This window comes from Rhizophagus irregularis, chromosome 16 (assembly GCF_026210795.1).
Source record: "Rhizophagus irregularis chromosome 16, complete sequence".
Classification (NCBI taxonomy): Eukaryota; Fungi; Glomeromycota; class Glomeromycetes; order Glomerales; family Glomeraceae; genus Rhizophagus; species Rhizophagus irregularis.
The window spans coordinates 34,784-59,084 of record NC_089444.1 but is presented as its reverse complement, the minus strand read 5'-3'; the positions used below and the strand labels follow the sequence as shown (position 1 = coordinate 59,084).

The 24,301-nt window shown below is 31.9% G+C and overlaps 4 protein-coding genes across 4 annotated transcripts; 2 read left to right on the top strand and 2 right to left on the bottom strand.

Moving 5' to 3' along the window:
• Nucleotides 1-3,169: 3,169 nt before the first annotated feature.
• On the bottom strand, nucleotides 3,170-3,439 carry OCT59_007822 (uncharacterized protein; the record flags this gene model as incomplete). The annotated part of the gene is made up of 1 exon (XM_066142039.1): nucleotides 3,170-3,439. The coding sequence occupies one exon, from the start codon at nucleotides 3,437-3,439 to the stop codon at nucleotides 3,170-3,172; it is 270 nt and encodes an 89-aa protein (XP_065998952.1).
• Nucleotides 3,440-16,725: 13,286 nt separating this feature from the next.
• Nucleotides 16,726-18,350, top strand: OCT59_007821 (uncharacterized protein; the record flags this gene model as incomplete). The annotated part of the gene is made up of 7 exons (XM_066142038.1): nucleotides 16,726-17,029; nucleotides 17,109-17,171; nucleotides 17,246-17,308; nucleotides 17,378-17,721; nucleotides 17,801-17,985; nucleotides 18,069-18,162; nucleotides 18,315-18,350. 7 exons carry the CDS (start codon nucleotides 16,726-16,728, stop codon nucleotides 18,348-18,350), a joined length of 1,089 nt encoding a protein of 362 aa, XP_065998951.1.
• A 235-nt stretch (nucleotides 18,351-18,585) lies between these two features.
• OCT59_007820 (uncharacterized protein) lies at nucleotides 18,586-20,216 on the bottom strand. Its single transcript, XM_066142037.1, has 8 exons — nucleotides 20,077-20,216; nucleotides 19,799-19,968; nucleotides 19,585-19,742; nucleotides 19,364-19,516; nucleotides 19,118-19,299; nucleotides 18,913-19,032; nucleotides 18,749-18,844; nucleotides 18,586-18,668 (listed from the first exon to the last, which is right to left on the bottom strand). Exons 1-8 carry the CDS (start codon nucleotides 20,185-20,187, stop codon nucleotides 18,621-18,623), a joined length of 1,038 nt encoding a protein of 345 aa, XP_065998950.1. The 5' UTR covers nucleotides 20,188-20,216; the 3' UTR covers nucleotides 18,586-18,620.
• Nucleotides 20,217-20,780: 564 nt separating this feature from the next.
• Nucleotides 20,781-24,211, top strand: OCT59_007819 (uncharacterized protein; the record flags this gene model as incomplete). Its single annotated transcript, XM_066142036.1, has 3 exons — nucleotides 20,781-21,756; nucleotides 21,829-22,009; nucleotides 22,088-24,211. 3 exons carry the CDS (start codon nucleotides 20,781-20,783, stop codon nucleotides 23,877-23,879), a joined length of 2,949 nt encoding a protein of 982 aa, XP_065998949.1. The 3' UTR covers nucleotides 23,880-24,211.
• Nucleotides 24,212-24,301: the final 90 nt, after the last annotated feature.

Below are 24,301 nucleotides of genomic sequence, written 5' to 3'. Positions count from 1 at the left end.
AGAATCTTTAGATCGTACAAATGCTCTTAATCAAGACTTAATAAGAGTACGTGATGATTTTACATATGAGACAAATGCTCGTAGACACTGGGAAACTGTTGCACAACAGAATCAAGCACGTATTGCAGGAATACAAATAGCCAATCTAGGTATACGTTTTCTGAATAGACGTAAAGATGCACAACTGGCAAACCAACAGAATCAGCTGGTAAACCAACAGAATCAGATAGCAAACCAACAGAATCAGATAGCTGAGCATAGAAGGAATGAACACAGGCTGATGTTACGCTATAATGCTGATACAGAACATTGGAGAAGAAGGCATGCAGGTTGTATACGTCAGGCACAAAACTGGCAAAGACAATATAGGATTTCACAGACCCAGGTACAAGCACAGGCCCAAAATATTTTAAATTTACATCAACAAATATTAGCGTTACAAAACAATCCTCCAAACATGGCTACAATACAAGATGTCATGCATACTATATCACCAGGTCTTGCACAGTTACCATTTTATGATGGACAAGAGCCGCCAGACTCTTATTATCAAAAGCTTAGAGCTGTCAATGAGATGGCTCGTCCACTAGCTTTTGCTGGTTTTAATGCTGCTATGAGGTGTAGTGTTATGAAAAATAAAATGTCTGGTAGATTTATTCCTGTTCCAGCAAATAATCCATATAATGCCAATGCTGCTATTAATACAGAACCAGAGTTTCTAAACTGGCTGCAAGGAAAATATAGAGATGTGATGGTTGGAACAAATCAAGGTGCTATAATAGCACTCATGAATGAATCATTTTCTCCTATAGATACACCAGATACATATGCAAAAAGAATTCGATCATTAGCACAAGGACAAGTATATGCCGAAATTTTACCTTATCTATATAATCATTTGCCTGATGCTTTAGAAATGAGAGTTAGAATTGCTGCTCCTGCTGATCTTGATGCTTTCTTTAATGAGTTACGTAATAAATGGTATGAAAGTGGAGGGCGAAAAAATCCAACCACTATAGTAGAACAACCACAGAATAGAACTGCATTAGAAAAGCTTGCAGATATAGCAGTACGTCTTGGCTATACTGGTGACATAACAAATCCTGTAGCAATACATACTTTTATTGAGAGTGATCTTACCAGAAAGTTAGGTGGACAAACACAACATCTAAGAAAAGATCACTTCGGAACTGGTCAGGTTAAAAAGGCGACAAAGACAACCAAATCTTCTCCTAAACGTCATTGCTCAAACTGTGGTAGAACAGGTCATTCCAAGAACAAGTGTCCACGGAGTAGACGTGCTAAGAAAGTTAACAATACTCACATAGTTGACTATGAAGAATCTGAAAGTGATGAGGAAACTGATGAAGAAACTGAGGAAGAGTTAACTGAAGAAGAAGAAGAGGAGGAGGATGAACCTCAGAATTGCTTTAGTGTAAAAAAAAAACTCGTCAACGTGGAGTTTCGGTAAAAAACAAAGGGAAGAAATCCCGTACTTCCAAATCTAAAAGAGAACCTATTCTCAAGAAAACTGATGAAGTCTTTCATGCAGCACTGAAGTCTATAATTGCTTCACTAGCAGCACAATGTCCTAAAGAAATCCTCCTACAGATTAATGCTTATACCAATCAAGCATATGAGAATCTGAAAGATCCGCTTTTAAATCACTTTGTTAGTAACTATCCAGTTAGTGAAAGGAAGAAACTCTGGGATGTTCTTTCAGCAAATATGCAAGACATTTTATCTCCTCTAGCTCATGCTGTAAATACAGCAACTCCACTATTACCAACTCCTCCTGCAGATGTACCATCTGAAGTAGAACAGAAAGAAGACAAAACACTGAATCATGCAATACGTGCCTATCAGCAGAAAAACCTATACTGGCCAAGACCCTTAGAAATCAACTTTCTCCAGTTAGATGATCCCAATGATGTAGCGACCATTTCCTGTAAAATCAAAAATGTATGCATACCCTATGCTATGATCGATACAGGGTCTGACTCTTCAGTAATCTCTGAGAATGTAGCTAAGCATCTAGGTCTCAAAATAGATCGAAAGAATATACATGCACTTAATGGTGTAGCTGGATCAACCAAAACTCTTGGCACTATCAATGAAATTCCCATAACTATCGGTGAAGGTACAAATACAGTCACTATATCAGACGAATTCTCTGTTATACCTACCGAGAAGGATCGAAATGGTAAGGACAAATCATTGCTAATACTTGGTACACAGTGGCAGTATCGTGCAGGTTGGGAACCTGTAGTAAAGGGTGAGTTCAAAGCAAATGTAAATGGACAGGTTGTCTCAATTCCTCTCTCTGTACATAAGGCACAACGTAATGTTTTTGCAGTAGATAGCCAGCCTATAAAAAAAAACTAGCTGATCGTACCTGTCAGCATTGTGGGAAGGAATTCCCATATCCTTCTAATCTTAGACAACATTTTTTACGAAAAATCCATGTGCAGTAAAAAGTCCCATGCAAAGCCCATGCAAAGCCCATGTGCAGTTAAAATTTCCCATGCAAAGTCCATGCAAAGTCTATGCATAGTAAAAAAATCCCATGCGCAGTCCACACAAAATTTGAGTGAAGCAACAGTACCCATTCGTCTATTTCTTGATGAATAATGGGAACTACGACATGAAAGCAAGTTTTTTTTCTATTTCTCGTACTTGCTTCTTCATGGTATCAATTTCATGTCGTATCTGATGATTTGTCTTGATCAATTTCTCATGTTCTTTAGTAAGGTTCTGCATGAATCGGCCAAAAGTAACCTTATTATATTCAAGCAAGTGCTTCTGAAGTATGGAAACCTCTTCACTAATCATGTCTTGTGTCATTCTGTTTCTTGGCATATATGTCTGTTTAACAGTTAGTCTCTGACGTGCTAATTTTTTCTGGTATCTTTCTACTTCATGTTTCAAAAATAACTCTACCATGGAATTTACTCCACTGGCATCAGACACAGATAGTGGACTGCGCTTCCTTGTTGTGAGACGAATCCATGCCTCATGTATTACAGAAGCTGGTAATATAACTAGTAGCTCAGTGTATACCTGGTTGAAAGACATTAGTTCTTATTACGAAAAAAAAAAAATTGGAATTCCAAAGAATTCTGAAGAATTCCATAGAATATCTTATCATATGACACCTCCCAGAAATCTGTTAAATGTCATGTGCGAATGATTGTCTTTCTCTTAGTATTGAATAATAAAATGCCTCTACTAAGTCATAAAAGGCATTTGGAATGTTTGGTACAGGGCATTTCATAAATGCATCAATACTAGTCTTAGAACTTATGACCATTTTAGCTAATGCCTTTATACTTTTTATTGCATCCTCTACATCTTTAAAGAGACCTCTCTGAATTGTGATATGTATAAGGTCATCGATATATTCTTTACTATGTATATCATAGATTGGATCGTCTTCCATTTCAACTATCGGGAAAAAATATAATTTATTATTAATATATGCCTAAGTATCACTAAACTATTCTATATCATTCTAATATTTCTCTGGTAATCTGGTCCCTATAGCTATTTTTTCTGCTGCCTCATGACTTGTACCACGCTCAAGAAGTTTCTTATATACTTGAATACGCCAGTGACCGAATGGTAAGGAGGATATACCATCTGACCAAATCCAGCGTTTTGTATCGATTGGGGATAATGCCTTCTTCTCTGTCTCGATTAAGGATATTACATGATTTTTTGTACGCATTCCCACATTCTTGGCATAGAAGATATTATTTTCAAACAGACAGTCCCGATATACTTGAGTCATAGGATCGAAGATTTCATCTTTTTCTACTGTATCATCTAATAAAGTTCCACCTAAAGATGGGAAATATGTGTCCTTAGCCATATCACTCATACCCTTCTTGCTTACTCCTTTATGTTTGGACTTTGTAGACTTGTCTGCCAAGACATAGTGGTAGGATTTTGCACGGATGTGGTAAGATTCAGTAATTACATTTCCAGGAGTCTCATCCTTGAAAAGCCCGATAGTCTTGGTATCATTAAGGTCAAAGAGATCTGGACGCTCTGCCATATCCTTGTAAATATCTTCTGTCTCGACATGGTAGATAAAGGAGTCAGTATCCATATATCCAAGTCGTACTTTGTTTCCATACTTCTCTTTGACAAAACCATACCAGAAGCGGTACATTAAGAGTTTACTGAGACCAAGGACAGATGCACCGATAATGATAGGTTTATTGAGAATAACACTAGCCTTACCCATATGTGCTCCTACAAGTGTGTTGCCAAGTTGACGAGCATACTTGAAGGAGGGCTTGCGAACTTTCTTAAGGAATTTCTTCTCATCATTTTCATTGATCATTCTCATAAGCTTGACATCCTGATACTTACGTACATTCTCCATAGTCTTGCCATAGACTGAGTTATTCATGAGTTTAAAGAAGTTTTTCTCAAATGAATTCTTGGATTGTTGACGTAAATTTGTATTTTTTGCAATATAAGGAGCTAACCAGTTATCCTGATCAAATGATAGGACTTGTGTAATCTCATCTACAACCATGCCTAACTTAATGTAATACTGGAGCTCTTGGTAATGTATGACATAATCTTCATGTTTACCAAGATGTGGAACTAACTTCTCTGTTTCAGGAAATCGCCCTCCATCTAAGTTATCAACAAGTTTGGTTATATATGGGCTTAACCTATCCTTTTTTACAGCTATACTATCAACTGCAGGAGGTAAATCTTGTAGATAATCATGAGTCCTAAGGGGGAAGTGCGCTTTGATATTTAGAAAGTAACCACGGGCAGCATCTGGTTTTGTATTAAGAATTATATTAAGTATCTGCTTCTGCTTATCTGGATTCTGTTTGAAATATTCTGGAGATGCTTCCCATCTGTAATTACCAATAGGTAAGTACTGGCTCATAGCCCATCCATACAGATTGTTTGCATCTACATAGGAAATCCAGGTAGTAGGTTTAGAGGGATTAAAAGAGTCACCCATCTTAGGGTTATTGGCTTTTAGAAAACGGTGTCCAGCCATAGCTATTCCTCCACGTTTAGCCTTTTCAGTAAAATCATGCATGGTCATGTCGGTGAATAGCTCTATTTTGACTCCAGTTATCTTAAGCATGCCATCCCATGAAAGTGCTGGAGCAGAGACATAATGACTTGGGTCAAGTCCATAATGATGCATCGCTGTCTGTCGAAACTTTGTCCAGACATCTGCTAGGAGAAGAACATCAGTCTTAAGGTAAAGGTCATGATACTCGCCCAAGTTCTTGCAGCCAAATTCCTTCCAAACTTTTTGTGCATGTTTGTAATTATCCTGAGTGATCTTTCCTCCAAGAGTACTATGAAAGTCATGAATAGATGGGAGTTCTGTCTCCTTGAAACGATCATGTGAATCAATATATTCATAAGGATAAACCCCTTTACGTGTGATTAAGTCAATATGTTCAGACGAGAAGTTTTTGAAGTGTCGCTTTGTGAGGGGTTTATCTGTCCCTAAATTCTTTGCAAGGTTTGCAAGACTGGAGGCCATGAACTGCATGCTATCAATGTACTTGAATTGCCCTACCTTCATGGATTTGTAACGTTCGAATGTCTCTGCAATAACTTTGATTTGATGTGCTCCAATTGATCGTCCAACAGATTCACAAACTAAATGGGAGTCATAGCCACGGAAGTTATGAAATACTACAGGAATTGGAGTCTTCCATGCTTCGATTTGAAGCTTAAGATTGCATGCATTATGAGCAGCCCCACGAAACTTACCTGTGATGTGGCAGTGATCCCAAACTTTTTTGTCTTGCACGCCCCGATTGAAATTCCCATTACATATCCAACAACTAACTGCTTCAGTGAATTCCTTTTTAGCTTCCTCTGTTATAATACGTTCTACTTTTACTTCTAAAACATCATTAATCCTTCTTAATTCTTTATCAAGTCTGCAGACAAACTCTTCTGTTGCATTTGGTCCTCGGTATAAGAATGGCCCCCATGTCTCATCAGTTTCAATCCAGTGGACCATATAGCAGAAGCTATTAGCCTTTTGCTCCATAATCTTATGCATATTTCCACCATAGTTTTCATTACACTTTCTGTTATCAGCCTCAAAGTCTGCAATAATTACACATGGAGCATACATTGTTCGGTTAAAATTCTTAAACTCCTCAAAATCATTCTTACCTTTAACTGGTAACTCAACTCTTTGTGGTGCCTCACCTAATCCAAAACACCATTCCTGATGATTAGTTAAAGATTTAGACGATGGAAAGCTTTGGAAGCACCGATTGCAAAGATGCTTCTTTCCCTTGTGGGATGTATCTTTGTATATTAAAGCATCAGGATTCTTAATCCAAAGGAAGTGATTCTTCTGACCATACTTTCCTTCATCTGATTTTGTAATATCTGTAAGGGCCATGAGGTGAATGATATGTTGACGGTTGTAATTCTTACTTGCAATAACAGGTTTTGGAATACCAGTTTTCTCCTCCCATTCCCATACATTAATGGAGATCTCAGGATTGAGGTCCTCAATCTTGCTAAATATGCGTGGACAAACAGGAGTGGGCATGGGAATTGCATTGAGATTGACTTGTTCCAAGTATGGCTTAAATTTTTCTGCCCGAAAGATTCGCTCAAGTTTTTGTGTATGTCCATCTTTATATGCAAAGTAAGCACCTAAAGCCCCTTGCAAACATTTTTCAGAGAGCAAGCCTGTGTCCGGATCTATGAGATCTTTGTTATCCGGATTGATAGTGCACTTCTTATTTGCAAGTGCCTTAGGTGTAAGAATGTATGAGCCTCCTTCTGCTCGGCGGTAAGTATACGTCTCAATAGTTAATATATCTATACTAACAATTTTCCAACCAGACCCTCCTTTCATAAATTTGACAATTTTATCTGCGATATCTACTGCTGATTTCGTTAAATGATCATCTATATCATTCTTTAAAAGAAGTACACGCATGACTCCTCTATGATAAACTTGCTTATATGTTCCACTATTATCTGTATATGTAGCCAATATAGTGATAGCTGATTTGATTTGCCCCTTTTCTTCAAGTTCACTCTCAAGAATTTCTGTTATTTTCTGACGGGTATCAGCTATTACACTTGGAAAATATGGTATATCTCTAACATTTGGTTTAAGATCAGCTTGCCATACTGTCTTATGTTTTAGAGATTTATGTGAACGTGCAGGATCATGAACTCTTTTTACAAATTGAATATCACACCATCTTCCTCTATAATCTCCTTGCATATAAGCAAACCATTCATTATCTGTTTGGGGAGCTCTTCTTTTTCGTGGAGTATATTGATTGTAATCACCAGGTCCTGCTAACCATTTTGGTAGTTCATCAATTGATAAATTAGGAGTTTTCTCTGCATGAGCTGGGATAACTTCAGGTGTGGGATCCTGGAGTTGCTCCGGTTGTGGTTGCAATTGTACAATTTCAGGTGTGGGATCCTGGAATTGCTCCAGTTGTGGTTGCAATTGTACAATCTCAGGTGTGGGATCCTGAGGGTTAGCTGTAGGCTTGCATTGAAACTTTCTATTTTGATGCCCACGAAGCTTTTGTGGAGTTGCAAAAGTCTTTCCACATCTATCACAAGTTCGATTGCTTGTTGCCATACTGGTTGTGTACTAATAACCTAAAAATTTTTTTCTTCAATTAATAAATTCTAAAATGTTTCCCATCTTATTACTATCAAAATCGGTATGAAAATAGGCTTCGTCAAAGAATCAGAGCAATTTATGATTAGGGTTAAATTTTGGTTGAAGCTTAGGTTGTCCCAGATTTTTTCGTATTGCGAGGGAAGCTTTACAATATGTCTAGTTGTCTTCCTGCTGTATATTTTTTGGTTAGACCTCGGACGGATTTTTGGTTAGACTTTTGGTTAGACCTGTTGTCCCAGATTTTTTCGTATTGCAGGGAAAGCTTTACAATATATCTAGTTACCTTCCTGCTATACATTTTTTGGTTAGACCTGGGTTAGATTTTTGGTTAGACTTCACTGTCCCAGATTTTTTCGTATAGCAGGAAAAGCTTTACAATATGTCTAGTTGCCTTCCTGTTAAAAATTTTTGGTTAGAGCATGAATGGCTTAAATCATCGAATGAATCCATTTTAGAGTATCATAAAAATAGTATGCCACAATGGATTGCTGAATCGTGCCATCGGTATTACAGACACTTTGTGTCCTTCATACCTTTGGCACTTATAAAGGCAATCTGATATAACATAAAATCATGATACCCTGGAATGGATTCATGCGTGGTAATAATGCCTAGGAATAAATGATGTTAATCTTATCTACAACGCTTGGGGGTTCTTTTTTAGCTATCAAGTAATAACATATCGGGAATCAAGGTTAGGTGGTCTGGGGATAGAAAAACAGGTATAGTGTTATCATATCAGAAAACAAGGCTAGGTGGTCTGGGAGTACACTAAATTATGGTTAGACCTATGTGATAGCCGCTGTCCCAGAACCCCCAAGTTTGTCCTCCAGGTCCAAGGGGCATGGGCCTAATTTCCAAAGAAAAGAGCAAAAGGAACGTTAATAATGTTTCTAAAGACAAAAAAAAAACAAAAATAACTTCCCCAACTTACTTTAATGTAGCCCTGCCGAAATCCAGATCTATAGGGTGTCACCTAAAGAAAAAAAGCAAAAGGAACGTTAATATGTTCTCAAAGACAAAAAAAAAGATAAAAAACCCTTCCCCAACTTACTTTAATAGCCCAAGCTGAAATCCAGGTTCGAGCTAAGGCACACTCTAAAGAAAAGAAGCAAAAGGAACGTTAGTTACGTTCCCAAAGACAAAATAAGCAAAACACCCTCACTCAACTTACTTTAATAACCCAAGCCAAAATCCAGGTCTAGGAAGGGTGTCACCTAAAGAAAAGAAGCAAAAGGAACGTTAGTTACGTTCTAAAAGACAAAAAAAAACCCAAAAATAACTTCCCCAACTTACTTTAATAGCCCAAGCCGAAATCCAGGGTTAGGCTAGTCCACCAAAGAAAAGAAGCAAAAGGAACGTTAATGACGTTCCTAAAAAAAAAAATAAGCAAAATACCTTCCCTCAACTTACCTAAATAGCCCAAGCCAAAATCCAGGTTCAGGAAGGGCGTCACCTAAAGAAAAAAGCAAAAGGAACGTTAATGATGTTCCTAAAGACAAAAAAAAAATGAAAATAACTTCCCCAACTTACTTTAATAGCCCAAGCCCAAATCCAGGTCTAGGAAGGGCGTCACCTAAAGAAAAGAAGCAAAAGAAATGTTAATACGTTCCTAAAGACAAAAAAAACCCCAAAAATAACCTCCCCGACTTACTTTAATAGTCCAAGCCGAAATCCAAGTCTAGGAAGGGCGTCACCTAAAGAAAAAAAGCAAAAGGAACATTAATGACGTTCCAAAAGACAAAAAAACCTGAAAATACCCTCCCCCAACTTACCTTTATAGCCCAAGCCAAAATCCAAATCTGGAAGGGCGTCCCCTAAAGAAAAAAAGCAAAAGGAACGTTAATAACGTTCCCAAAGACAAACAAAAAATCAAAATTACCCTCCCTAACTTACCTTTATAGCCCAAGCCGAAATTGAGTTCCAGGCAGGCGTCTCCTAAAAAAATAAAGTAAAGGAACGTTTAGTGACGTTCCCAAGATAAAAGAAAAAGAAATTTACACTTACTTTTTGAAATTCAAGCCATCCAAGTCGTTCTGAAGTCCAAGTCCAAGTCCGTCCTAAAGAAAAAAGTGTTTTTTTTTTTAAAAAAAAAAAAAGGTTTGAATTTGACCAGATTATCTGATCAATCCGGTCAATCCGGTTATCTGTGTAACATCTGATCAATCCGATGTTATCCAACGGATCCATCCGGATTATCCGCAATCCGTTCATTCTTAATCCGGATGATCCATTTTTTGATCGGATTGGATGACAGATTGAACGGATTTCACCAAAGCACACCTCTATACGAGACAGCTTACAACGACTTAAGCATTATACACAAAACTATCTCTGGAAGACTTTAACTAGCCTACTTGAATGATACGACCAATATACACCTTTACCTTCTTCTACACCTTTTTTGACACCCACTGTTTACAAACACCCACTGGCATTTCCTATTCATTAAGTTACAAGACTTCTGATTAGGTCATTATCAAATGAATTTTGGATTAGATCGCGTCATAAACTAGACACGTTTCTGGATATTTTCCGCAATTTGGCAGGTCATCTACAAATAACAACAAATGATTCAGAAGACAACTTCCATTTTGGAAAAGCTTACGGAATGAACAACCTCTTTTGGAATTTTATCAGCTTTTTCAGTGTAACACTTAGTCTATACTTTTACCGATATTGTGGAACTAACCAAATTTGGTTTCTCTTTAAACAATTCTCGATAAAAGCTTTGAACCTCATCTTCGACTGTGCCTACACACCTCGGAGGAAGAAGGATAGAGACAAAAATCGGCTTAATGAATCCCGGAATTGTTTTTTCTACTTATTTTTTTTTCTTCTTTTTGCCTTTGTTTATCAATATTTTTTTGTTTAATTTTTAGATTTAGTATTAGTTTTAGTTTCTTTTTAAAAATTTTAATTCAGATAGAGCTTACTTGGGTTGGTTGATTGGAGTTAATATTGGTTGGCAAATAATAATGTTCAAGAACATATGCTGTGATATTGGACATCCGATGTTAGAGTTCGCCTTAACATACGACAAGCAACTTTCTACCAGTAAATGGGGCCTTACACTAGCTGACCTAAAGAATTGGAAATATGTCGTATTTATTACAACTGGTCAGTCCTGGTTTAATCGTGTGTACCTTGAACCCTATAGCTTGAATAATGGATGCTACTCCTTCTCAATTTCTTCAGGTCGCTTTCAAAATGAACGATCTGGATGTTTTTTATTTTACTCATTTTCTCACTTACATTTTAAAGGTTTTTTTTTTTTTCTATTCGCAATGTAGTGGATCGGTCTTGTGAATGCCTTGTGAAGAAAGAGAGGCATTTATGCTAAGAATGACCATTTTAAAACGAATCATACCATCTGAGCAAAAATTTCACCTAACAGTGAACACGTGGGATGCTTTCATGCATGACGAGTGGTTTGGTAGTTAATAATATTAGATGGTTTAGATTAGGTTTTTTATACTTAATGTATTTTCTGAGTCTTTTTTTTTCTGTTTAATAAACTATCAAATGCATTGCAGAAAAAAAAAAAATTGAATTATTTAAAAAGAAACTTTTTTTAAATCTGACTACCCAAGTAATTTTTTTTATCAAAAATTAATATTTTTTTTCTTTATGGATGGCCTGTACTTAGATTTCAGCATGGAATTCTGAAATGGTAAGTTAAAAAAATATATATTTTTATTATAAGAACGTTCTTAACATTCTTTTTCATTTTTTTTAAAAATGACTCTTAAAGATCTAAAACTTTTGAATGGTAAATTTAAAAGGAGGTTTATATCTTTCAAAAACAGTTACTAATTTCTTTTTTTCCTTTTTAGATAGATAGTACTTTAGCTCTTTAGACACAAAATTTTTAACTTTGAGTCTTTAGGCTTTAATATTTATTATGCATCAACAGGTAGGATTTTAAAAATTTGAAAAGTCAATTTTTTTTTTAAAAAATTTTTTTTTTCTAGATTTCAGACCAAATATTTCTAGAAAAAGGAAAATAACTAAGATCTGTGTATGTTATAAATCTTAGTTTTTTTTTAATAGAATGGAATAATTTACTAATCATTTTTATTTTTTTATAGGCTTCGAGTAGTCTTTTAAAAATAGAAAAGAACTAAGATTCGTAATTATTATGAAGTTAGTTTTTTTTGTTTAATTTTTTTATAGATTTCAGATGAATTTTGATTGAAAAAGAGTAAAGATTCATGAATTATAAGTATAAATCGAATTTTAGTCTTTTTTTTTGCTTTTTTTAATAAAATGGAAATTATAGATTTTGGGTGGCTTTTGAGTTCTGAAAAAGAACTAAGATTCGTAAGTATTATGAACTTAGTTTTTTTTTACTTTTTAATAAAGTGAAACAATTTATTAAATACTAATTCTTCTTTTTTTTATATGTTTTAGGTGAACTTTTAACAGTAAAAAACTAAAGTTCATAGGTATTGTGAACAGTTTTTTTTTATTGGTTTTTTTTTATTAATAAAGTGATAATTGTACCACTTATTTTATTTTTTTTTTATAGGTTTTAAGCAGATTTCAATTGAAAATCGTAAGTATTACAAATTTAGCCTTTTTTTAATAAAATAATTTACCAACCATTATTCAATCTTATTTTATTTCTTTTTTTATAAGTTTCAGATGGATTTCAATAGAAAACAAGCTAAGAATTGTAAGTATAAGTCAATTTTTAATCTTTTTTGCTTTTTTAATAATTGGAATAGTTTATTATTAACCATTCTTATTTATTTAATTTTTTTATAGATTTTAAGCAGACTTCTGACAGAAAAAGAATTAAGATTTGTAAGTATTAGTACGATTGAATCTTAGTATTTGTTATTTCTTTATGTTTAATAAAACAGAATAGTTTACTAACTGTTCTTTTATTATTTTGTAGACTTTGGGTGGATTTTCAAGGATAGAAAAAAAAGATTTGTAAGTGCAAATATGAATTCTAATATTTTTTTTTTTATAAATTTACTAACTATTCTTATTTTTTTTAAAAAAAGTTAGAGGAATTCACAACTGAATAAATCAGACTTATTCACTTAATACTAATGGTACATATTTAAGGAATATGATAGTATATATGTATAGGTGGTTTCTTTTATTAGAATATTTACTAACATTTTTAAATTTTATAGGAATAAGCAATAAATTAACAAAGATGCGAATTTATGGTTGTATTTAGTCTAATCAAAAATTTAAGCCAAAGAAATAATTTTTCGTGCTAATTATAAAAATATTATTAATTAAAGAGAATACTATGTAATAATATAATTAATAAATAAATAAAAATACAAACAAAATAATTTTAAATAATAAATAAAAAATAAAATTAATAAAATTAATAAATAAATATTAAAAAAAACATCCTTAAGGATTCTTTAATGGTAAATTTAAGATTCTTAAAGATTCTATAGAATTCTTTTGATAGGGAATCTTCGCTGGTAGGAAACCTTAAGAATCCTCACTAATTACGAGATTTTTGGAATCTCTGAAGATTCACATCCTAAAAAAATTTACTGATAAGTGCTAGCTGAAATTAATCACAGATTTATATTAAATTATTGTGCTACTTGATGTGATATTACTTTAAGAAACTGCCAAACAGGTGTAGAAGAGATATCTTAACAAGCAATTAAAGAGATCTAAAACAGGTAAACAAATAGATAGTTCTTTATTAATAAAAAGGCTACAGAGTAATAAAAGTAAGTAGATAGCTAGAAGATAATAAAAAGAGGATAGAGCATTAAAACATATAAATAGGTAGCAGTATACCTATAAGTAGGTAGCAATATATTTATAAGTAAGTAGTAGTATGATGCAAATAAGTAGCAGTATTATAAAACTGTTACCTACTATATGAAAAACATTTATCTTATCATCCAGCTTTATCATTATTTAGAGCAGGATTCTGCTTATTCCTAATAGAGGTTTTTAGAAAAAATTTTAAATTTACTAGTAATTTTACCAGCAATCCTATTGGTTAATTGATCTAAAAAGGGAAAAATCATAATAACTTAATGTAATATTTCCTTTTATAAATGTAATTTATCTATTATAGGATCTTTAAAAATTCTTAATTATAAATTTTACCTTAGGTTTTGGTGACCTATCTTATAAGTAAGCGGAGTCCTTTTAGAGCAATACAATGCTTTGATCCAAGATTTATTCAATCTAATATAGTATGTCATAATATATTAGATTATGGAATTATAGAAGTACTTCATTCTCCTACTGATAATTTAATCCAAGAATGGGCTATTTATTGTGGGCTTAATGAATTAGTTGAAAAATTAATAGATTTAGATGTATATTGGCGAAATAAAATACATTTATTACCAGAACTTAGTGCTTTAATTTTAGTATATATTTGAATACCAGTGTCTGGGGTAGATATTGAATGTAGTTTTTCTAGCTATAAAAGCATTTTATTAGATAAAAGGATTGTACTTAAAAAAGAAAGTATCCAGATGCTTAATTTTTTTTATTTTAATTTAGGTGGTAATATTAATTATGATTTATTAAATAGCGAATAATTAAATTTACTGTATATGTAAACAAATAAAATAATAAAATTTGTGCTACTATAATATTATTAACTCTGGCCAAAATTACACTAAATCTGGCCAGAATTAAAATCACACCAAATTATAACTTTTATCTAAATCACACTATACTTTTTGGATCATCGTACCTATATGCGAAGTAATGATTAACAAAAATATCTATATTTGAATATTGTTTTATTGATAGTAGTGCGAGTAAAGGAAAAGAAATGGAATAATAATCTGCTATAGCAGATTTTTTGTTAGCATCAAAGTGTATGCAAAAAAAAATAATAAGAAATATATATATGCAAATCTTACGTAGCACAGCCTAGCAAGAATTTTTCTGATAATGTATAAGCCACATACTTATGTGATTCTCTTATCTGAAGTAAAGGAAATTTTGCCAAGAATTTTTTATTTTAAATGTGAATGTGTTTATTTGGCGGTTTGATGATAAGAAGCAGGAAAAAATGAAGTGAGTATTTGGTATTATTGGAAAGTGTTAACCTTAACCCTCTAATCATGATTATTGATATCTTCAAGGTTTAATTCTGCTCTTCTTGCATTCAAAAATCTTTAACACCCTCTCGACTCTTATCTTTCACTTTTTCAACTGTTGATAAAGGTGGTCATCAGTTCTACAGGTCCTACTCAGTTCTGGATCAGTCAGTCCCAGAACTTGTAGGACCGGACTGCGGTCTTTCATTTTTCTTGGCGCAGTAGGACCGGTCCTGAGACTGACCTGGTCTTTGTATCGGTCTTTATATATAAGTTATTATGTGCATATTGAAACTTCTAGAAAAGACTGTCTCCCTGTCTCCAAGGAAAAAAAGAGAATTAACATTAATAAAGTATAATAAATCTGTCTTTATACATGTTATTTGCTTATAATGTACGTAATATACGCTGGAATGGTTCCTATAAATTTATACAATTAGTGTTCATTTATAAAGGAAGACTGTTCCTAGTAAAGTAATAGAGAAATTTTTTATTCGTAGAAAAAAGAAAAAAGACTGATCAGTCTTAAAAAGACTGCAGTCCTTAATAAGACCGTCAGTCTTATTGTACGTGTTACAGGACCAAAAGACCGCGGTCCTACATCAAGATGGACCGGTCCATCTTTTTAAGGTGTAGGACCGTGAGACCGTGATTTTTTAGGACTGATGACCATCTTTAACTGTTGGGAGATTATTAGTTATGGTAGTTGCAGAAACACCGGTATAGGAACTTGTAGACATGGTTTTCAATTTAGGGAAAAATTTTTTTGGGGGATGTGGAGTATATGTAAAAAATTGATTTTTTTTTTTTAATCCATCAGTTATCAGTTACGCCCTACTATTTCACATTACTATCTAAATTATTATTAATTTTACTATCTATCTATCTGTTTATTAACTAAATATCAGATCATAAACTTGCTTAAAACGGCTCCTGAATTCTTCAAGGGATACATCTAATAAAGAACTCCCACGGTTTGAAGCTTTGGATTGTTTTTTAACTCCGTAGTCATGATCTGCAAAATTGGAAATAGGGGTATTTTATATGCGTAATCACCATAATGCAGGGAAAAAACATGACTGCATAAGCATTATATAACATTCAGGATCTGCCAAATGTGAATATAACTTGTCGATCATCTTATTGATTTTTTGGATACTTGTAAATCAAAATTTTTTAATGACTTAAATACTTTCCATTGAATAATAAATCATAAAATATTTTCCAAAAGTTCATTACTTATTACACAAAAGACGTGTTAATTATTAACAAAAAAAGGTTTACATAGAAGGATATTTTCGGAACGATTATTGAAATTTATACCGACTTTTTTTCGGGTAGTGTATATTCAATATTTTTTTTGAAACCTAATTAAATGCAAAATTATTGAATTTTAAAAACTGTAAAAACTGGGGATTTTTTAATAAAGACAAAAAATCTTTATTAATAAACTTTTATACTGAGATTATACATAATTTTGATTTATGTACGTCAAAAAAGTTTAAATTAATACGAAGTCATCAGTAAATGACGTAAACATTAAAAATATTCCCCTAATTGGTAGAACATTATTGTTAATAAACAGGTAATATAATAAATTTAAAAAATAAATATGCTGTGACTTGTACAATGGATTTCTTTTTATGTTAATTCCTTTTTTGATGCAGGTCCGTTGATTATGTGCATGAATTAAATATTAAATACAGTATAATAAGGATTTTTTGTTTAAATTTTAATTAAAATACCATTTATGTATTTATCCGCTTGTTCACAAAGTCCAATTGGTTTTCGCGTAAATCGGAAAATAAAAATGATATTCGATCAAAATTCTAGAACTGGTAAATTATAATAGATTATTATTGTATACCCAAATGCAAACATCGTATTATAAATAAAAGCAATAACTCAAAAAAAAGAAAAAAAAAAACTTTTCTCCCAGCATTTTCTCTAATTGATGTTGTTTCTTTCCCGATCATATCAATCCAACTAGTCATGGTAGAACTTGATAATAATTATGCGCGAATGTGCCGTTTCGATCAAACTACAAATAATACGTATTGTGCATGTGATTTTAGAATAAACATTCATCGTTGCGATCATAATGAATTTTTTTTAAATGCTAGTTGGATAACACTTGTATTGTCCTTACTCAATTCAATATTTGGAGCAATGTTTTTATATTATTTAGTAAAAATAAAAGGTCAGACTTTCTTTCTTAATCATACAAGAGGAAGAGGTATCATAAGGCCCAAACCACTACACTCATTTCATTTATTAGTTTTAGCTTATAATTCAGGTAAGCCCGTTTAACTTAGTCACGTGATATAATGAACTAAATTATAAATTATTTAATAATTTACACCGTTTTCTACTAGCGTTGGCATTTAATATGATATGCTTGATTACAGAATCATATCCTCACGTTATATGGGCAGAATGTAAGCCTTTTAAGTCTTTATATAAATGTATGATTTTTAATTCTTGATAATTAATTTATATAATATTGATATAGTGGGTAATTATTTACCACATGGAATATGCGGTTCGCTTGGAATTTTTACTCCGTTAAGCATTGGTAAGTTTATGATTAACAATAAAATTTTGCTCTTTAAAATTTTAATCCTAAATTTTCAATTTTTATTAGTTTACTCAACACCGTCCGTCGATTCTAATTCAGAAGATTCTTTAACACTGAATAGAAAATTTTTAGACATAATGGGAATTATTGTTATCATTCATCCGTACATTATATTTATTCCATTTGTGTTATTATCTGGATATTATTCTGATATCAACGATTTGGAAAATGCAATGCTTTATTTTAAAGCGCATTATATATGCTGGACAGTTTGCGCCATTCTTTATATTGCTCTATTATCTTATCTTTATTATAGGCTCATTTATGTAATTAATTATCAAATTAAAAATATTAAACATTATGATGCCAATAATCCTGATCTTAATTCCTGGAAGAGGGCTAAAAGAAATGTTAGTATTATATTATATATATATATATATACTTTTTTTTTAAAAAAAAAATGATTTAACCCAATTCAATTTTTTTTAGATAAATGGTTCATTGTTATCTATAATTGGAGGAGTAATATTCCAAACCATTCTTTCAATATCATTTGCCGTTTCCTATAAAGAAATGACTATATTTATTGATGGAGTAAATTTCTTATATTATTTATGTTGGAATATAATTATTCCATTTAACGGATTTATTAGTGAGATAGTATTTTTATACAAGTAAGTCTTATTTAATTTTGCTTCATTTTAATAGTATAATTAAATCTTGATTTAATTAATTAATTAATTAATTAATTTATTAGTACTTTTTCACCAGGTAAGCCAAAATGGTTGCTCACATTAAAAAGTAATCAGAGTCAAACAAAGCATTATGAAACTAATATTGATGATAGCAATGTTAGTATTATTGGATACTGATGACTCCATCATCATATACATTTTTTGTAAAATTTGTTTTATTAAAAACACGATAAAAAATTGTAGTAAAGCTTAAGTTCACGTGATATAAATCTCCACCCCAATATACTTTTTTGGTAATAATTTATTAGGACAAATTTATCCTGAACGAGTTTAGGTTTATATAATAAATTTTTTAAGGTAATCATTACGTGAAAAATATGATCTAAGTCTATTTTAAGGATGCTCTATGATTTACCCACACTAAATATGCCAGTTCGCTTTTTTAGCAATTAGTGATTGCAATATATAAATTGCTAAAAAATAAAGTACTACAAGTATATTAAATATATTCAAAAAATTAATATAAACTCATGTAATGTACCCATTAATTAAAAAATCATATGATTATTCAGCGTTATTTGAATATATTATACGAATGTAAATTTTATTATAATTTATGATCCAGGTTTTTTATTGGTATCTTTGATTGTATATTTTCCGTACTACAATGCCAAAAAAAAAGAAGATTAAGTCAAGAATACAAAACAAAATATTCAAAAAATTAGGTTCGAACATCACGTACATTTTTCTCTGGATCATAAACTTCCCAACGACTAGCGGGAAAAATATGTTTATTCTTTTCATACCAATTTCTTTCAACAACTTTACCCGCATGAGACTAATTTCATAAAGTTAAAATATAGTTACCGAGTGTATTCACAAAGTGCGAAAAACAATGTTTCTTACCTCATCTTTTTCCACAGTAGCATCATGTGTTAATCGGATATCATCGTGTACATCGAAATTAAATAAGGGGCCTGATTTGCCTCTTGCCTTATTGATGATAAAATCATAAAATGTATAATGCTAAAAATAAATAAAATAAAATAGAATATTAATAAAAATTATTAAAGATTTGAAGCGTATAAATTGAAATGGCTTGAGTCCTTACATGTGGAATAATAAGATCCTCCTTCACATAAATTAAATTGTCTACACTAACACCACGTAATTCATGAAATTGCTGCCTACATTTCTCTAGAAAAGTAGCGATTGAATCTCCTTTCTTACATGAGACAGTTTTACGATGACCCGTACCATCCCAATAAGAATAAGTGACACTTATTTTCTCGTCTATTTAAAAGTATCCAAGATCTTAATAAATGTGTCATTGAAATCATGATTAAAAGAAACATACTCTTGATCTCTTCTTGTTTTTGCAACCATTCTAATCGCAATTGTTCCCTTTCCTTTCTTTCTTCTTCTTCTCTATCTCTATCAGGTAAGAAAGATGTATCAACATTAGGATTTTTACCAAGTTTAGGTTTCTTTTTTGAAGGCTGAGAGGCTACTATATAATTTTAATGACGAAATTAATAAATATTTACAACATAAGCTTTCAATGTACTAATTTCATACCATCATTATTTTCTCCATTTCCATTGTCTACTATTAATTTTGGATTTTCGTTTTTAGTTTCCACATCCCCGCCCTCTTGTTCCTCATCGCCGTCTTCAACATCGAAAGATAATTTGACCTTTTCTGTTTTCTTGCGCTTTTTCTTAAACTTATCATATCTATATTTAATCAGCGGATTAGTTAAATTTAAAAAAAAAAACTTTAAATAACTTACTTTAATTCTGCCGTTCTTGCTGCTTCACGTTCCTTTTGGACTTGTATTTCCTGTCTGATTTTCTGAAAATCTTCAAGTTTGACCAAACCGATTGTCTCCTTTTTTAACGAATCTTCAACATCTTCGTATTGCGTAACGAATTTACTGTTTGTTATGTTAACTTGATTATCCTTTTAAATAAGTAAATTGTAAATTATTAATAATTATCTACATTTTTTTCTTAATATGCTTTAACCAAATTCAATTCAGTTATAAATACTACAAAAGAACTTACTCACTTTAGTGATCTTCTCCCGCTGTTTTTCGAATTCACTCATCATCTTGGCTCGTTGTTTCTCTAACATTGCTTGCCTTTGGCCTTCTGACGATGCACCTTTGTATTCCGCCATGTTTGTTTTTATTATAGTTATCGTAAAGTGAAAAACGAAGAGAGAAAAAAAGGGAGTTTATATATGTATTACATTCACATATCATGTGATAGCATCAATCACATGAAGGTTTTATGAACGTCTTTGTACCACTTTTGAATTTTATTTTATGCAACATTTGGAGAACTATCAGCTGACTTCCTTTTATAAATTATTAAATTATATGGTAAATAATATAGAGATTTATTGTTAAATTTATCTTTGACTTAAAAAAAACCGTTTCCAAGATAAATGTTGTACAAAATAAATCCAACAAATTCGTTTGACTGTTGATATAATAAAATAATACGATAAATAAATAATTAATATTTCATCGATCATTATCCGAAATTCTTGTACTACTTACTATTCGTAAAAAATAAAATAATTACGTTTCTGTTCTTTACTGTTTATGACTAGACTGCTTGGTTTTTTTGTGTCATTACAAGATTTTATTAATCACAAACAAAAAACACTTTATTAATCATGAGAATAATGATATAAAAATATCTCCTACGAACTTTTTTTTTTTTCCTTCCTTAAACAACATCCAAGATTTTGTAAATGATAATCAAATGGTATTGTTAATCGAAAATAAAAGTGACTTTTGGCTTGGGGATATCTTAGCAGAGTACGATGTTAAAATCGGTTTTGATTTTCACGATATAAATGTAGATCATGTTAACCTCGTAACCCCAAAGCTTGTACGTGATATTTTACGTAACAAAAAGCTTTGTATTGATTGTATTAAAGAGACTTTATCTACATTTAGCCATAATGAGATTATTGTCAAATTGCTACGCTTTGTCCTCAGGGATAAAGCTTATGATGACCTTACAGGAGTGCCTCTTGTGCCAGTTTTAAATGATTCACATGCAGCCTTTGGTGATAAGAAATATTACCTCACTAATCATTCGGAACGAAAGTTGTTCCCAAAATATGGTCCTAGTGTATTTGTTGACGATATTATGGATCAAGATATAAAAGAGATATTTTTAAGAGAGGATTTTCAGAAAGCCAATAATATCGGATTACTTGATCTAAATGATTTTAATAAAATTCTGAAATATGAATTGCCTAAGCAACCAAGTCTAGACTGGAACCCTAAGTCTTCATCTATTCCTAATAGATGTTGGCTTAATGCAATTTGGGACTATATCTTAGATTCCGATTGTAATTTAGATTTATTTGAGAAATATCCTCTTCTTCCTATTGATAAACCTCTTAATCCTAAAATCGTTTCCGAACAACTTGTTTCGTTAAATTCGTCAAATCCATTAATTCGGTATCCTCTTAACTTTAATCATGAACCTATGGTGTTGGTTCTTGAAAAACTTGGTGTTCGCTTTACAGACTTTCGTAAAGCTGAACCATTGAAGCCATATATTTATGACTGGAATCTACAAAATGTGTTGCGAATTATTGGAATCCTGCAGAAGTTTAAGGATATTCCAATGGAAAAATTTCTTAATCCTTTGGATTCAAAGGATAGAGAATCATTCAGGAGATTTGTAATTGATAATTGGTCTAATTGGTCTGAATTAGGACATGGTAATTTATATATATGTATATACATTCGACGAATAACAATTTAATTATACTAACTAATTTTTGTTTCAATAGTAGAAAAAGTGAAAAATGAATTTTATGATATAATACGACTATTACCAATTTGGCCTACCCATTCTAGAGATAAAACTTACATGTCTCCTAAAAACGGTTACTTGCTTCCTCTGGGACTCGTGTTTTACTCTCCTCTAAAAACTGATAGTAATTATTTTGATATCGAATCAGAAAACGAGTGGTTAATTTTGAATAAGTTGGACGTTCCCATTATAAGTTTCAACTCTTATATTACTAACGTTTTCTATCACATTAATAGCGTTGATCCGTCAGATCCGGATTATATGAGGTTCATATGTAGTTTATTAAGTCTTCCATTAGATATGATTCCTGAATCACTTGAACGCTTTAATTTTATTCCAAACGAGAATTATACAAAGTTGATGAAAGCTAAAGAATTATATGATCCTTGTGAAGAACTTTTTAGAGAGGTGTTTGTAGGTTCTAATCAATTTCTCCCACCGGAACTAAGAAAAGGATGGATTTTAAACGGTCTCATAAAATTAGGGCTTAATCGTGCTACGGATAGTAAATCATTTATTCGTGTTGCGGAAGAAATTGAAAATTTATCAAAAATGCCTACACCCCCAGAGAATTTGCGTGAACGGGCAAAAATAGTAGTTCGCCATTTTTACTACTATGCGACTGAATTAAATTTATCCAGCGAAGCTTGGGAAAAACTTTCAAAGATCAAATTTGTTCCCTCAAAACCTGTTAATCCTCCTTTCCTTGAAACAGCATATTCAAAGATTCCTGAATTATATGATTTCGATTCACTTTGTCTACCTAAATATCGGAATATTTGCTGGACTCAATGTCCAATTTATGATGATGATGTTCTGCCAGATTCGAATATTTGTAGATTATTTCCTGAAATGAATGAGATTGAAACTCCAATTGTAATAAATCATCTTTACGCAATTATAAGGAACATTGTAAGAGCTGATTTATCAGGGTGGAAAGATGCTAAAATGTCAGAATTACTTCGTACAGTGATTTTTCAAATATATAAACATTTGAATGAAGTTCCGAAACAAGAATTAAAATCATACTTAAAAATAAAACTGAAGGCCGATCCCAAAATCTTTCTCAATGGAGAAGACCCTTTCGATCCTTATAATTGGGTTTCTGGAAATCAATTAATATTGAACATTGATGATGATATCGATTCAGGAAATAGAGCAGTATGTGGCTATCTAGCAATATGTAAAAGATTACTTCATATTTGTGAAGCACAGGAAATGAAAAGTCCATGTATGAATATACGAGTTCCTGATGAATATTCACAACGAGATAAAATTGCAAAATCGTTTGCCAGATTTTTAGATGAAAAACCTAATTTAGTAACTAATAAGAGTCCTCAACAAAATTATGAACGAAACGGAATGCAAAAATTTCATGATATTTTCTTTAACGTCCACGGAGAAATAATTGGCTCAAATCGTTATGTATTAGCAGCCTCAGCCAATTATTTTGAAAGGATGTTCACCGCGGGGACAATGGAGTCTAACCCATGGAAACCAGTCTATGTCAACATAGATGACATAAAACCTGAATCATTCCGTATTATGTTGAAATGGTTATACGGTAGAAGACTTGAAGATGCTCTATCAGAGATCAAGATGTCACAGGCGACCGATGAGATCTCCTTTTATTTGGAAATCTATATTGATTTACTTAATGCCTGTGAAAAGTATGACCTGCAAGAACTTAAAAGGCTTATTGAACACAAAATTGTTAAAAGCGATTTAATTAGGGCTCAAAATGTTCTTGAGGTTAAGAAATGGGCTGAAAAATACAATGCTATGCAACTCTTTTCGTATTGCAAGGATTATAAGAAAGAAAATTTAGCTCTTTTAGTCAGGCATCGTTGTGCAGATCTACTCGATGTAGATGAGGATGAATTATCAGAACTACTCGATGTAGATGAGAATGAATTATCAGAAGCGTTAGATGATTATGAAGATGAGATTGATAACTTGGAAAGTAGCGAAGAAGATATTTGGGATTGCAAAATCGATACGGAATTCGAAAAGTACAGTAGTTGGTGAAAAAATAAAACTCTCTCTTCATTGATTTAACGATTTATTTTGGTATAGTATTTAGTAGTTTCATATTAATAAGCTTTTATTTTATAATGTACCGTATATTACGTACAACTCTTTTTTTTTCGCATTTGTATCTCACTGTTGATCGAAATTTTGCTGTGTACTTCTTTATAGAGTTTGACTTTTTCTACTTTTTCTTCATCCTGTATATTATTAATAGACTAAATAGAACCTAAAAGGATAAATCAAAAGGTATACAAAGTAAAAAATTGTATGGAATTGCAAATTGAAAAAAAATAAAAAATTAATTTTGAGATTCGGAAGGCTTCCGCGGCAAATAAATTTTTAATGTTGGATTTAATATTTATAAAGATAATAAATTTACAATAAGATAAATTTTTCATATCTAAATTTTTTTTTGTAAA

Bases quoted from the DNA above. Each gene is read 5' to 3' on its own strand.
- OCT59_007820 (XM_066142037.1), bottom strand. From the start codon at position 20,187: ATGGCGGAATACAAAGGTGCATCGTCAGAAGGCCAAAGGCAAGCAATG. The intron at 19,969-20,076 runs GTGAGTAAGTTC...CTTATTTAAAAG, and splicing joins AGCGGGAGAAGATCACTAAA to GATAATCAAGTTAACATAAC. The intron at 19,300-19,363 runs GTATGTTTCTTT...ACTTTTAAATAG, and splicing joins AAAACAAGAAGAGATCAAGA to ACGAGAAAATAAGTGTCACT.